Below are 13036 nucleotides of genomic sequence, written 5' to 3'. Positions count from 1 at the left end.
GCATCCAAGAGAGATGTTTCATGTCAAATGGGCACTGCTTGACATTCTAATTCATTATATTTTATATATTCACATATAAGAGTGCCTCTTATGTGGAGGGGCTTGATCTTCTATGGCATCTTTTATCTGAGAGTCGCAAAGCTTTTATCTCGGAATCTCAAATGTTAATTTATAAACATTAATTCTAACCTACTTAGGGATGTAACAGTACAATCATTTAAATGGTTAACTGATAAGCCTGTGCTCAATGGAGCTGGCTGCCACCCCACACTGCTGGCTCTATGTCAGAGCCTGCAGCAGGGGGCGGGAGCCAGCTCTCCATAAGCATGGCCAGGAGCTAGTATGTGCTGGGAGGCAGCTCAAAAGCTGGCTCTCCATATGCACCAGTTCCTGAGGAGCCGACTGCCACTTCCGGCTGCCGCCTCTGTATCAGAAGCAGCAGCTGGCTCCTCGGGAGCAAGGGGGCAAGCGGGAGCTGGAATGCACTGGGAGCCAGCTTAAAACATGGAAAAAGAACCAGGAAGGCTCATATATTAGCCCTCTACTCCAACCACTTCCTCATAGACCTGTCAGGGGCTCAAAGAATGGGGAGAAAAGACAAATAATGATTATCAGAAACTTAAGAAAATAACAATGAGATGCATCCCACCTCCAGGAGTCATTCAGCAGAGAACAGACTAAAACCTCATCTGCTCAGTATGCAATTGGGGGATGAAGACAAAACAGAAGGGAACTGAGAGCATACTTGACAAAGCACATCTTATTATTAACTCAAATCTGTATCTCTGGCCTCTTCAAATAGCAGTCCTCACTCTTAATTTTTAAATATCTCCATTCAGTGTGGGAGAATGTTAATTATGATTGCATAGGGAAAATGTGCTGACATGGCAGACATACTTATAAGCTGCATAAACTAAAACAAGCATACACTAAAATTAAGTTTTCCATTCTGTGCCATTGGTTCTCCGTCCCTTTGGTGGACTGAATTCAAACAAACTCACTGCTCCCCATGTATGAATATGGAAAAGGATTAAGGGCACCGATTATTCAGCACTCTTTCCTAAAGAAAATTTTCCATTAATTTCAATAGGACCAAAAGTCAGGTTTGTATAGTCAACAGTCTGCAGTAGGGATGTTAAAATGCATTTAAGTAACTGTGTAACCATCAGCAGTTACAGGTGGACCAGCAATCGGCTCCCCCCCTGCCGTGCTGATGCAGAGGAGTAGCATGGTGGCGAGGGGCAGGTGGCTCTTTGCAACACGGACTGGAAGTGTAACCATTAAGGTTAAGAGAGAAAACCAGACTCATTGGTTAACAGTATACACAGTTACACTTCCACATCCCTAGTCTTCAGCATAATGCTTAGAATACTCTGGAATCCCAAGCCTCAATCCGGACTCTTATTTTCTGCTTTTGCCACTGACTCACTAAGTATCATTTAACCTAACTTCCACACATAGATCTCCATAAGTGGGGATAACAAAATCTCCCTGTTTTACAGAGGTGCTATGAGGCTTATTTACAAAATACTTTGACATCTCCAGATGAAAGAAACTTTGGATAAAAGGAAATGGAGAAATTCAAACTGTTTCATTTGGGGACTCACAAAATGGTTAATGAGCAAACTTCCAAATCCTTATGTGAAAATTTGATTGTCCCATTTTACACATGCATAATTGAAGTTTTACATGGTTACGAGACTTGACTAAACTAACCTAATAAGGTCCACTGCAGAGGTAGAAAGAGAAAGTAGTTACTCTGTTTCCCAGGCTCTTCTTCCAATCAATAGACCCAAGCCAATATTTTCTCTTCTGCATTTCTTTGACAATGATACAACCTCATTGAGGCTCTGCTTCCTCTTGATACCAGGGTGATGTTTTTACTTAATCAAATCACTGGAGATATGACTCCTCCTTTGACAGATTATTGCATTACAAAATTGTAATCTCAAAATGAATCATTTACTATAAAGAGAATAAATTCACCAGCAGCACATAAAGGAGAGAAGAGCATGCAAAAAACCTGATAATTTGTACTTGCATAGTAAAACAGGTTTCTTAATTGACACAGACAATTGCTGAACAGGAGTCATATCCTAACACATTTCTCTATCACAAAAGAGTCTTACAGCACATGGAAATTCAGTTCCTAATCACTTAAGTAGGAGATGGCCATTGTGGTATCAATGCTCTGTAAATAGAAAGATCCCAGAGCCTAGCAGACAGAAAATATAAGCTACTTATGAGTAACGGGGTCCCCCTTTGTTCTAAGTTTGAATTTTCCAGAATCTTGAGACTATCTCCTTCCTTCGCACCTACAGATCTCTGACTCAAGAATTAGTAGTATAGAAGCCAGACATTACTTTTTATCCATGGCATCCCCAAAGCAGAGCAATCCCTTATTTCAAAGAAGATTACTTTTTAAAACATAATAATCAATTTAAACACAGCAGTAGGTACTTCCAAGTGGTGTGGAAAGCTATCCATAGAGAAACACTGCTGAAAAGTGGTATACTATTTATTATAATTATCAGAATACTGGTGAGGTTTTATTAGACAATAATTTGCATTTGTAGGTTTGTCTTTTTGATCAGCTACAAAGGTCAGCGTTTATTGGAACTGATATATCATTTCTTTTCTCCTCCCAAGTTCGTCCTCTCCTGGCTGCTTTTTTTTCCCTTCTGTCACTGAAAACCACCCACCACTGCTATCCTCATCACTCAGGGCTAGGGATGGCAAAGTGTAGACAACTACATGATTCATTGATAAGCCTGGGTTTATCAGTTAATCCTAATGACTGCACACATCCCTCCTTGCTGCCTCTGTTTCAGAGAAAATATACAGAGGCAGCAAGGGGGAGGGAAGGGGAAGCCAGTGCCCACGAGCACCGGATCGACCTGCCTCACCCCCCATGCTGCTGACTTTGATAGAGAGGAAGCAGCATGGAGGGTGAGGGGAACAGGCAGGAGCAAGCTCCCCACGCATGCCGGCTCTGCAGCCCTACCTCCTCCCCCTTTTCTGCCTCCTACAGAGGCAGTGGTGGGAGAGGGTGAGCGGCAGGGGGGTGGCAGCTAGGAGCCAGTGCTGGGGAAAGCTGGCTTAAAAGCCAGTCTCCCTGACACTGGCCCCATGCTGCCACATATCCTTCTCCCCTGCACTGCTGCCGGGCAGCCTCTGGTTTGTTGCAGGCAGCAGCCCTTGTCCATAAGTGGTCCGATCTCCCCACGGCCAGAGGCTGCTCCACCATCCCACAGAGCAGCCTCTGTCCACAGCAAGCCTGGGTCTGCTGTAGAAAGAGGCTGTTCTGTGGCAGCAGTCCCTGTCTGCAGGGTGCTCAAACCCTCTTCCCCCCCAACAGACAGGGACTGCTGTGCAGAGCAGCCTCTGTTCATGCGGAGCTTGGACCCTCCACAGACAGGGGGCTCCCCAGGAGTGGGGCTGGAGTGCATTGGTTGCTGGCCCCACCTCTGGGGACTACTGAATAGTCGTGTAACCGCTAAAATTTCATGCCATTACATGACTATTCAATTACATGCTAACATCCCTATTCAGGCCCATAAACTAAATGTTGTCTTTGATCAGTCCCCTCATCAGACCCACAATCAGTCTGTTCCTAAATCTTGCCTCTTTCTTATATAGCATCTCTAAACTCCAGCCATTCTTCTCTATCCACACAGCTAAAACTGTTGGCCAAGCTCTATTTGAACAGGTACTATTAATGAAATGGGCTCAGATTGAGAAAACAGAATTTATTGATTACCCTGCAGCTATACAATATAGCACAAAGGGCAGACAACTGCAAACATCTACCTATATTTACATTGATGAATGCTAAAAATGAGTTCTTTGGCTGCTCTGAAAATTTAAATGAAGAACTGGACATTTTTTGCCATGACTAGATGGTAGGCCCATATAGAGCAAAACAGCTTCACAACACCTTTATGAATGAGTTACAATTATAATAATTTTACAAAGAGGGAAATTGAGGCACACAGCACGTAAGTGACCACTTAAGGGAATCATAAACACAACACAAGAGACCTGGCTCCTCCCAGTTCTGTGAATGACTCAAGCACTTTACCTGTATGTTTAAATAAACTGTGAAGATTACATATTAAATTACCAACACCCACTCCTGCTAACTGATTAGATGACTTTCACTAACTAACCACAATCTTCTGTAAGGTATTGAATCCCTGGACAGTGTTTTACATTAGATGTTTTTCTAAAAGATATGCTTGAGAAATGATTTCGGGAAATTCTATTGCCTGTGCTATGAAGGGAACTCAGACTAAATGATCACAATAACTCCTTGTGATCTTAGTACCTATGACCCACCTTGAAAAAAATTTAATAAAAAAATTATACAATCTCCATTTTGAACACCAAAGGAGCTAATGAAAATTGCACATTCAGAGTACCTGCTTCAAAACAAAGCTTTCCAGCAGAAAACCTACCAGAAGTGATATCTGAAAGCCTATATTTTCTTTAGAGTTCCCAAACTCTAAGGAAACAAATAAAAATCTTCAGTATACTTAATAGGTTTCAAATACTTTGACTTTTAGTTCTCGGAAGACTGCCAGTGGCACTGAGCTTGAAGCGACCAGTGAACAGAAAAGGAAAATTATAAAGCACCAATTTTTATGTACAAAGGAAAAAACACCATGAATATCGTCTCAATACAACTCTCAATATTTCTTTCACACTAACAATGCTTTTCCACTATTTGCTTAGTCTGCTATGGCACACTTCCTTTGCCCAAGAAAAGGTTGAGGGCTGATGCTAATGAATTCTGCCAAATGCACAATTACTTATAAGAGAGTATTTGCTCTGTGAAAAATAGATTAAGTCCTAAGGCAATGGTTCCCAACTGTTGGGGAATGGCCTGCTGCCGGACCATGGCCCATTAGCTGTCGGGCTATGGCCTGTTAGCTGTCGGGCCCCTGTGGCTCTAACGTCCAGGACTGGAAGAGATGTGTGGCAAGGGGGCAGGTGGCTAACAGAAGGCAGCTGCTATAGCCACAGCCGGAAAAGCCGTGCAATGGAGGGCAGAAGAGAGCGCACATGCCTCCAACTGCTACTTCCCCTGCTTGCACAGCTGATTTTGCCGGTGGCAGCGGCAACAGGAGGAATAGCAGGAGGCGCCTCCCTCTGTCCCACCCAGGTAAGATGGCAGCCTGACTGGGGCTACACACTCTCTCTCCTACACGTGCCTCCACCTCTACTCATGGGAGCGCACTCTTTCCCCATGCCCATGCAGCAGTGATGACCTCGCTCCCTAGTGGGGCAGCCTCACCCTTGGGAGTATGGCGGTGAGGTTGGGGCAAAGAGGTGTTGTATGAGGTTAAAGGATCAAAGGGCACGGGGCTTAGGGGTGGGGGTTAAAGGGCTTTAGGCACTGGGGAGCAAGGGACTGGGTTGGGGTCAAACAGACAGATAACATTTTATTTGTGTATTATTTGCATAATGAATATGCAAATACAATGTTGCTGGTCTGCTGAACGTTTGTGAATGGGTTTGCTGGTCCCCCATGTAAAAAAAGGTTGGGAATCACGGTCCTAAAGCACCTATAGTAGAGCTTTGCACTATTATTTGTAAGGGAGATGATGCATTTAGACTGGAAAGTATGGAGACCATTTGCAGTGTATAGAATGTAGGTACATGTCTGCATTTCTACGCATGAATTCCTGTATCTGAACCTTCAACAAATTATACTCCAGGCCCCAAGTCTTAGGGCTCCCTCCAGTATTAGAGAGCCCACACTGGTGCTCCAGCCCGCCTTAGGGCTGGGCCCTCCCAAGGCTCTGGTATGTATGGAAAGTGTCTTTCTCCTTCTCATCCGGGGGCCACATCAGTGAGGGGTTTTTTTTGGTTTGATTTGTTTTTTTGTTTCTCACTTGTGCATGGACCTGGACTGATTTTTCTGTGGATCAACATACTCCAATCCAAAAAAGGTTCTCTACCCCGGTTTACAAGCTAAAACTTTTCACATGGAGTTCTCTATCATCATTTATACTTTGGTTTATTAATGCAATAAATCCTTCCAATGCCCTCTGCAAACTCTGTATATCAAAACTTTCTACTGCATACACATCTCTTTCCACTTTCTCAGGCAGTGGGGCCTGATCCAGCAAAGTGAAGCGTATCCTTAACCCAATGAACATGGAAAGTGCGTTCAGGGCCACAATCAGACCCACAATCAAAGCAGGGAGAAGAGCCTTTTCCTAGCCCCAGAACATACAGGCAGTCCCCGGGTTACATGGATCCGACTTATATCGGATCCCTACTTACAAACGGGGTGAGGCAACCCCGCACTAGCTGCTTCCCCCCAACAGACCAGGGAGACGCGAAGCTAGCCCCCCCTCGCCCCCCTCCCGGCAGACCAGGGAGACGCAGAGCGGCTTTTCTCAGCAGACACCTCAGCTTGAGAATAAAGGACTGAGGGAAGTGAGGTGTGGGAGAATAAAACTGAGCTCTGGAGAAATGTTTGGCTAGAGTTTCCCCTACAATATGTACTAGTTCCGACTTACATACAAATTCAACTTAAGAACAAACCTACAGTCCCTATCTTGTACGTAACCCGGGGACTACCTGTATTACAACTTACTCAAACTGTGGCTAGGAAAATCCTAAATACAATCCAAAATCTTGTGCTGTTTTTGCTAAAAGATATTATTAAATGGTTCTAAAATGGGTGGGAGCTGTACAATACAGCACACATTAAAATCTCTAATCTTAATTACACTTTAAATTTTAGAGAACTATGGAAAAGATTACAACCCCCCCCCACCTATAATCCATATACCAAACTTAAGAGATACCATTCCCAGTCAATCTCCTAGTGATAGTAGGTGACATTCAGATAAAGTGTACAGCACAGGACATAACAGCTGTAGTCTGCTCCATTGTTTACAGGTAACATACTGATGGTTTGAATATGACCACTAAGCTACATATTGGAATGTATATTCTTGTTAAACTTTTGACAGTAAAGTGGTTGGTTTCTCATAATTTTTAAATGAGCAATGATTAAATTATTGCAATACAACTGAAAAATATGTTTAACTAACCTTGAAGCCTACTCTGTTCACAGAAGAAAGAAAAACAATCGCTTCCCTCCCCTGCAGGGTTCTTCATGTGAAACATGGCAGCTGCTTAAACAACACAAAGCAATGATGCAATGCAGCACACTTTAAGGCAGGAGACAAAATTAGAAATTGGATTTGGAAACTATGACTCAAACAAATCTTGACACTTTTAGAATTATGAAGCAGCAGCACTTTTCCCCCCAGGCTTTCCCATTTGATTAAATCCTGGTTTCCTAGCAGACTAGTAAAGCTGTAAAATAGTATACAATTTAGTTCCTTTTGTGGCCTTGAATAAGCTCATCTTAAGCCTGTAAGTCACCCAAACACCAGTGAGGAGTCTCACATAAAAATACAATTTTGTCATGGTGATTTTCTTGTTTTTGCATCTGCATAGGTCATGTTTGTTCAGCACTGGCAACACAGTTAGTCCTACTGGCTCTGCAGCAGCTGCAGAACACAAACATTAGGCATTTTCTACAAAATACATCATTTCTCTCTGTTTAATTTTCTAAGTTAAAAATAATACTGAGCAGTAGTGGATTTTTTGGAAGTGAAGGTGCTGGACTGGAGAATGAAATCTTCTGTATTTGTGTGTCTTGAGCAGATAAGAATGTAGAGACAACTTCTAAGGATGAGTGGGGGCAGTGCAGTCTGCAGGCTTAATCAATCATTGTTCAGATGTGACCAAAAGACCAAACAGTCAGTATTTTTCATGCACCATATTCACCAGTCCCATAAAACCAAGTTTAAAAAGAAAGTCTGTTTAAAGGGCACAAACTTTGTGATCAGTTTGTTGTGCTAATTAAAATGTTGATGATGGAAAGGCTGTCTATTATTTTAAATCTATGCAGGGAATTTTCAGGTGAAATAAACCAGCCTTGAGTGTCACAGGGATACAGAACATCTAAGTCTTTAATTGGAATCCACTGGAAAGATATTTTCTATCTCAACATATTCTCCTCTCAATATCAGAAGGATATTATATCAGAAGGATGACATTTGCTAAATAAAAAAAAAAAAAAAAACAAGGTTGTCCAATTGTCACGCAAATTCTATCTATTTTCAATAAGGACAAATTACAGTAAAACTCCAATAGTCTGGCACTCCTGATAGTCCGGCATCAAAATGGCAAGAGCCTAGTGAGTGAGCTTCGGCAAAAAATGAGTCACAAGGTAACAGCGGCAGCAGCTGAACTGAGCAAAAAGGGTAAAAAAGGCTTAAACTAAAACATTATAGTATACTGTATGCAGTATGTACAATTAAAAGGGTTAAGAACACTTTATATACAGTATATAATGTATACTATACATATATACATATATACATATATATATATATACACACACACACACACCAGTTTATAGTACCTCCTGATAGTCCGGCATATTTGATAATCCAGCACCACCTAGGTCCCAGAGGTTCCGGATTATCGGAAGTCTATTGTACCACCACTGAATTGCTCCTCCACTGAATATAATCACCAATTTTCAAAATCTTAATGATACACTGGTAAATATTTTTTAAATACAGGCAGTCCCCGGGTTACGTACAAGATAGGGACTGTAGGTTTGTTCTTAAGTTGAATTTGTATGTAAGTCGGAACTGGTACATATTGTAGGGGAAACTCTAGCCAAACATTTCTCCAGAGCTCAGTTTTATTCTCCCACACCTCACTTCCCTCAGTCCTTTATTCTCAAGCTGAGGTGTCTGCTGAGAAAAGCCGCTCCGCATCTCCCTGGTCTGCTGGGGAGGGAGGACGCTAGCTTCGCGTCTCCCTGGTCTGCTGGGGGGGGCGCTAGCTTCGCGTCTCCCTGGTCTGCTGGGGGGAAGCAGCTAGTGCGGGGTTGCCTCACCCCGTTTGTAAGTAGGGATCCTATGTAAGTCGGATCCATGTAACCCGGGGACTGCCTGTATATATAATGGAGTGTAGTGGAGTAAAATGTGAAAAATATTTAAATCTTGTTACTTTAACAACCTTTATACCAAAGATTTAAATTTTTCATCTCTCAGCACGGACAGCGAAAGTAGATTGGTTAGTTTTACATTCTGGTTCTCATGCTTTAGCAAAAACTCTTCTGTTGGAGTTCAAAACATTTATACACAACCAATTTACAATCAGTCTTCTTCATAGAAGTAATTTACCTACTAACAATTGTTATGCTAATTGAAAGGTATCCATACCATTGCACTGAATACTGCACAAAACTGTGTCTAGCCACACTATTTCTTGTGCAGAGTTTCCTTCTTAGTTTATCTAAGTCTTTTATAGAACAACACCTGAAAAGAACATTTTTAAATTATAAAATATAAAAATGTGGCTATAAAACCATGAAAAAATGGCAGGCATGCTAGTAATAGGTTAAATTAATTTTTTGACTGAATTTAAAGTTAATATGTTCCTTTTAAATTAACATTTTTATATGTTTTGAAGACTCTCTCACTCCTCCTTTAAATCAAAATCTAAAAATGTGAATCCAAACTGACATTCTCCCTTAAACATTCCCAGTAACATCTAAAAACCCAAAAGCTTCAAGCAGACATGCATGTTCTCAAAAACAGATTTTGTTCCACAGCTTAACTACCTTATGTCCCTGTTTCCAATGGGGAAGATGACAGGCACAGATGATAAGTGTTAAAAAAGATGGAAAGCAAGACTAAATTCTAGATTGGAAGCATGTCTAGATAAATTCAGGAAGCACTACAAACAAATTGCACTCAACAGAACAAAGCTAAATAAAGTGTTACTGTAAAATAACGAAAGATGCTGACTAACCATTTCTTGTAGTTGTAGGAGAAAAATGCAAATAAATAGCTTGCTACTTTTCTGATGGAACAGGAAAAATAAGAAGTAGAAACTTCCTTCAAAAACTATTTGACTTTGCCATTAATTCTTGCTGCTAACTTTGAGCCCAATCCCAAAATGTGCTACTGAGTGTTTATAACTGTCACTGAAGTTTACAGAAGCAGGAAGAGCTCAGATACTTTCAGAATCAAATCCTTTTATTTTTAATTCTCACCATAGACTGAAGCTAACCCTGTTTGTGAACCATAGAATGCAATAAAGAGCTTCCTTTGCTCAGAACCTTAATTATATTCAAGGACACAAGCTTTGTCTCTATAATGTCAAGTCTCCTAAAATTTTCTACAGTTACTTTAAAAGTTTTGCTGTTTCATTTAAACAAAAGGGATGTAGATAAAAAAAACAGAAAGGAAATAAATACTGAAAGTAAAAGAAAAAGCTGTACTATTCATATGCTCCCCCAGTAGGTTCTGCTCCAATATCAGTATATTTTTCATCACACCACAAAAGGAACTGTTACCAGAGCTTATGAAATTGTGCACTAACAGTACCTTTTCTGATGTCGGCCACAATGCAGACTGACAACAAATGCTTTTTGGAAGGGATTTTAATGTCAGTCATCCCCTAAGCTAAATCATTTCAGAACTGTTTTAGACTTCACTAGTATCAGGCATCTTAAATATACTAGAATTAGGACACAAGTCACCAGTTTTTAGACCAGCATTTACCTCCCATCCTCACAACCCTTCTCTTTCTTGTATTTTGTTTGTATCAAATGTGGAATTTGGCAAGGGGACCTGCTGAAGAAGATCCATTGGCCCTCTCCTGTCCCTGCTGTGGGTGAGAGCCAGGCCAGCCACACCTACCACAGCAGAAGCAAAAGGCATACAGGAAGTATAAAAGACGGGCCCTGAAGCTTAGCTGAGCTAGAGTTGGTGAGGGAGATGAATGTTTCCCACTGGTGTTTGTATCCCAAAGGGACTGCTACAGCTCAGAGGACTTGAATAGACTATCAAAGTTGCCAGCCAACAGGGTTGCTAAGGAGCTAGCTGTGTACCCTAAAGAGACAGAAGACATCCACAGAGTGAAGTTACCCAGTCAGGGGATTATAGGAAATAGCCAGGGCTACCAGACAGTAGCTGCTGTAACACCGGAGTACTGGTTGATTTGTCTTGATAAGATCCCTGATGACCCAGTGGCAGAGCTCTCAGTCACTGTTGGCTCCTGCGCTAGGACCTGGTGAAGTATCGTAGGCCAAGGTCTCCCTACCCTCACTGTGGCCACTTCCCAGTGGGCATGGTGCCTATTCACTTTAGGGTCAAAAACCATTATTTACCGCAATCTGCCTGAGTTAGGATGTGCTGCACCCTGAGAGTACCAGAGCCCTAGTTTTTCTGCTGTCTAAAAGGTCAGGGTATAAGGCTGCTCAGGCCCCTTTAACCTGGCTTTTCTAGAGATGTGGCAGTTAAGAAGTGTGGCCTCCCTTTGAGCCTGATGGGGAACAATGGATATGAGCCTCTCTAGATGGAAAAAATTGTTCCAGAATACTCAACTAAAGTGTTTTTCAGGTTGACTTCACCCTTTCCCCAACTCCTTTCTTTTAACTCATTGTTTGGAGTCTGACCTTCATGCATTCTGGAAGGGTAGATGGTCCTATCTGAGAGCAGGGGCCATGCACTTAGTCACTATTGACATTTCTGGTCATAGCTACCTATCTAATTTAAACATACTGATGGGGAAGTTTCCCTATCTACAGCACTTGTGCAAGTGTACAGTCTTCTACATATTTGTCTGATGTTATGTTATCATGATATTATTGTTATACCACTTTCTAGAAATATCATCTCTCTCTCCAAAACTCTGCTAGCCCACCTCAGGTCACTGATCACCCCTCTCAACGTGAGAGGATGTTCCATGCCCCTAACAGGTTCTTGTGGTTTCCCGTTCCCTCCAGTCCCTGCAAGTTCATAACTGAAAGAGCTGATGACAGACACATGAATGCTGAACCCTACCAGCATTTTACACCCTACAGCCTCCCAGTCTCCCACTACTTAGAGACTGCTCCCCCTGCACACTGCATCCCAAGTTCCCCTACACCTCCCATATGCTCTAACGTGTTATTCCTCCAACTAATGCTATTGTGTCCCACAGCTGCCCTAGGGAGTAATCCTGCCCCACCAAACCCCATCCCCTCTCCACCCCATGTCCTGAGCCCAACCTCGTATGCCCATCAACCCTTTCGTGCATCCACGGAGCCCCCGTTGTACCAGACATCCAAAACCTCGCCCCATGAAGCCCCCAGTTGCCCAAGACACTCGTCTAGTCCATCCCCGCAAGCACCCCAGCCTGTCCCAGTCTATGCCCCCCCACATGCCTCCCCCTCTCAAGTATCCCACCATCCCCTCCCGCCCCTCACCCCTCTCCAGCACCTGTAGGCCAGGCTCATGCACTCGAAGAGCTTGGTGAGGGAGGCGTCGATGCTGAGGCGGCCCCCGGCGCCGCCGCCGCCGCCCCGCGCCGCCCCGAAGCGGTAGGTCTGGCACGTCTGCTCGTTGACCGTGTCGAAGTCGTAGCCCTTCTTGGGCGGGTGCTCGCTGTGCGGCGACGAGACCATGAAGTGGCCCGAGTGGATGATCTGGGGCCCCGCGGGCTGGCCCCGCCGCGGCCCGGGCCGCCGCCCCGAGCCCCCGTCGTCCGTGTCCGAGGAGTCCTCGTCCGGCTCCGCCCGCCGCGACACGGGCCCCGCCGCTCCGAGGACCCGGCCCGGCCGCATGAACACGTCGGCGGCCATGGCCCGAGCCTGCCGCTCCAGCTGCGGCCGCGGACCCCTCCCGACTCCCGGCCAGGCCACCCCCGCCCCGTCTGGCACCGCCCCCGGCCTGGCACCGCCTCTTAAAGGGGCAGGAGGCCGCGACTCCATGGGGGCTGGGCGGGAATCCATGGGCCGGGGCTGGCCCCTAAGCACTCCCTGCTTCCTGCCCTCCAGCGTCTACGATTCCAAAACGCTTTGCCACTGCAACCTCTGCAACTTCCTGGGCCCTGCATCCCCTCAACTGTAACCGCACCCCACAAACCCTTCCTGGTGCAAATCATGTGCTTCTCTAAAGCGCTTGCTACACTTCCTCAGCTCCTGCACTGTGATTCACCC

The 13036-nt window shown here is 44.0% G+C and overlaps 1 protein-coding gene across 1 annotated transcript in view; it reads right to left on the bottom strand.

The window, feature by feature from the left end:
- MLXIP (MLX interacting protein) overlaps window positions 1–12755 on the bottom strand; it is a 78212-nt gene extending 65457 nt beyond the window's left edge. Inside the window, exon 1 of the mRNA XM_075898646.1 lies at window positions 12318–12755. Coding sequence (XP_075754761.1) covers window positions 12318–12679 — 362 coding nt within the window. The 5' untranslated portion in view covers window positions 12680–12755. The remainder of the gene's footprint in view (window positions 1–12317) is intronic.
- Window positions 12756–13036: the final 281 nt, after the last annotated feature.

Source organism: Pelodiscus sinensis, chromosome 15 (assembly GCF_049634645.1).
Source record: "Pelodiscus sinensis isolate JC-2024 chromosome 15, ASM4963464v1, whole genome shotgun sequence".
NCBI lineage: Eukaryota > Metazoa > Chordata > Testudines > Trionychidae > Pelodiscus > Pelodiscus sinensis.
This window is presented reverse-complemented; position numbering and strand designations above follow the sequence as displayed.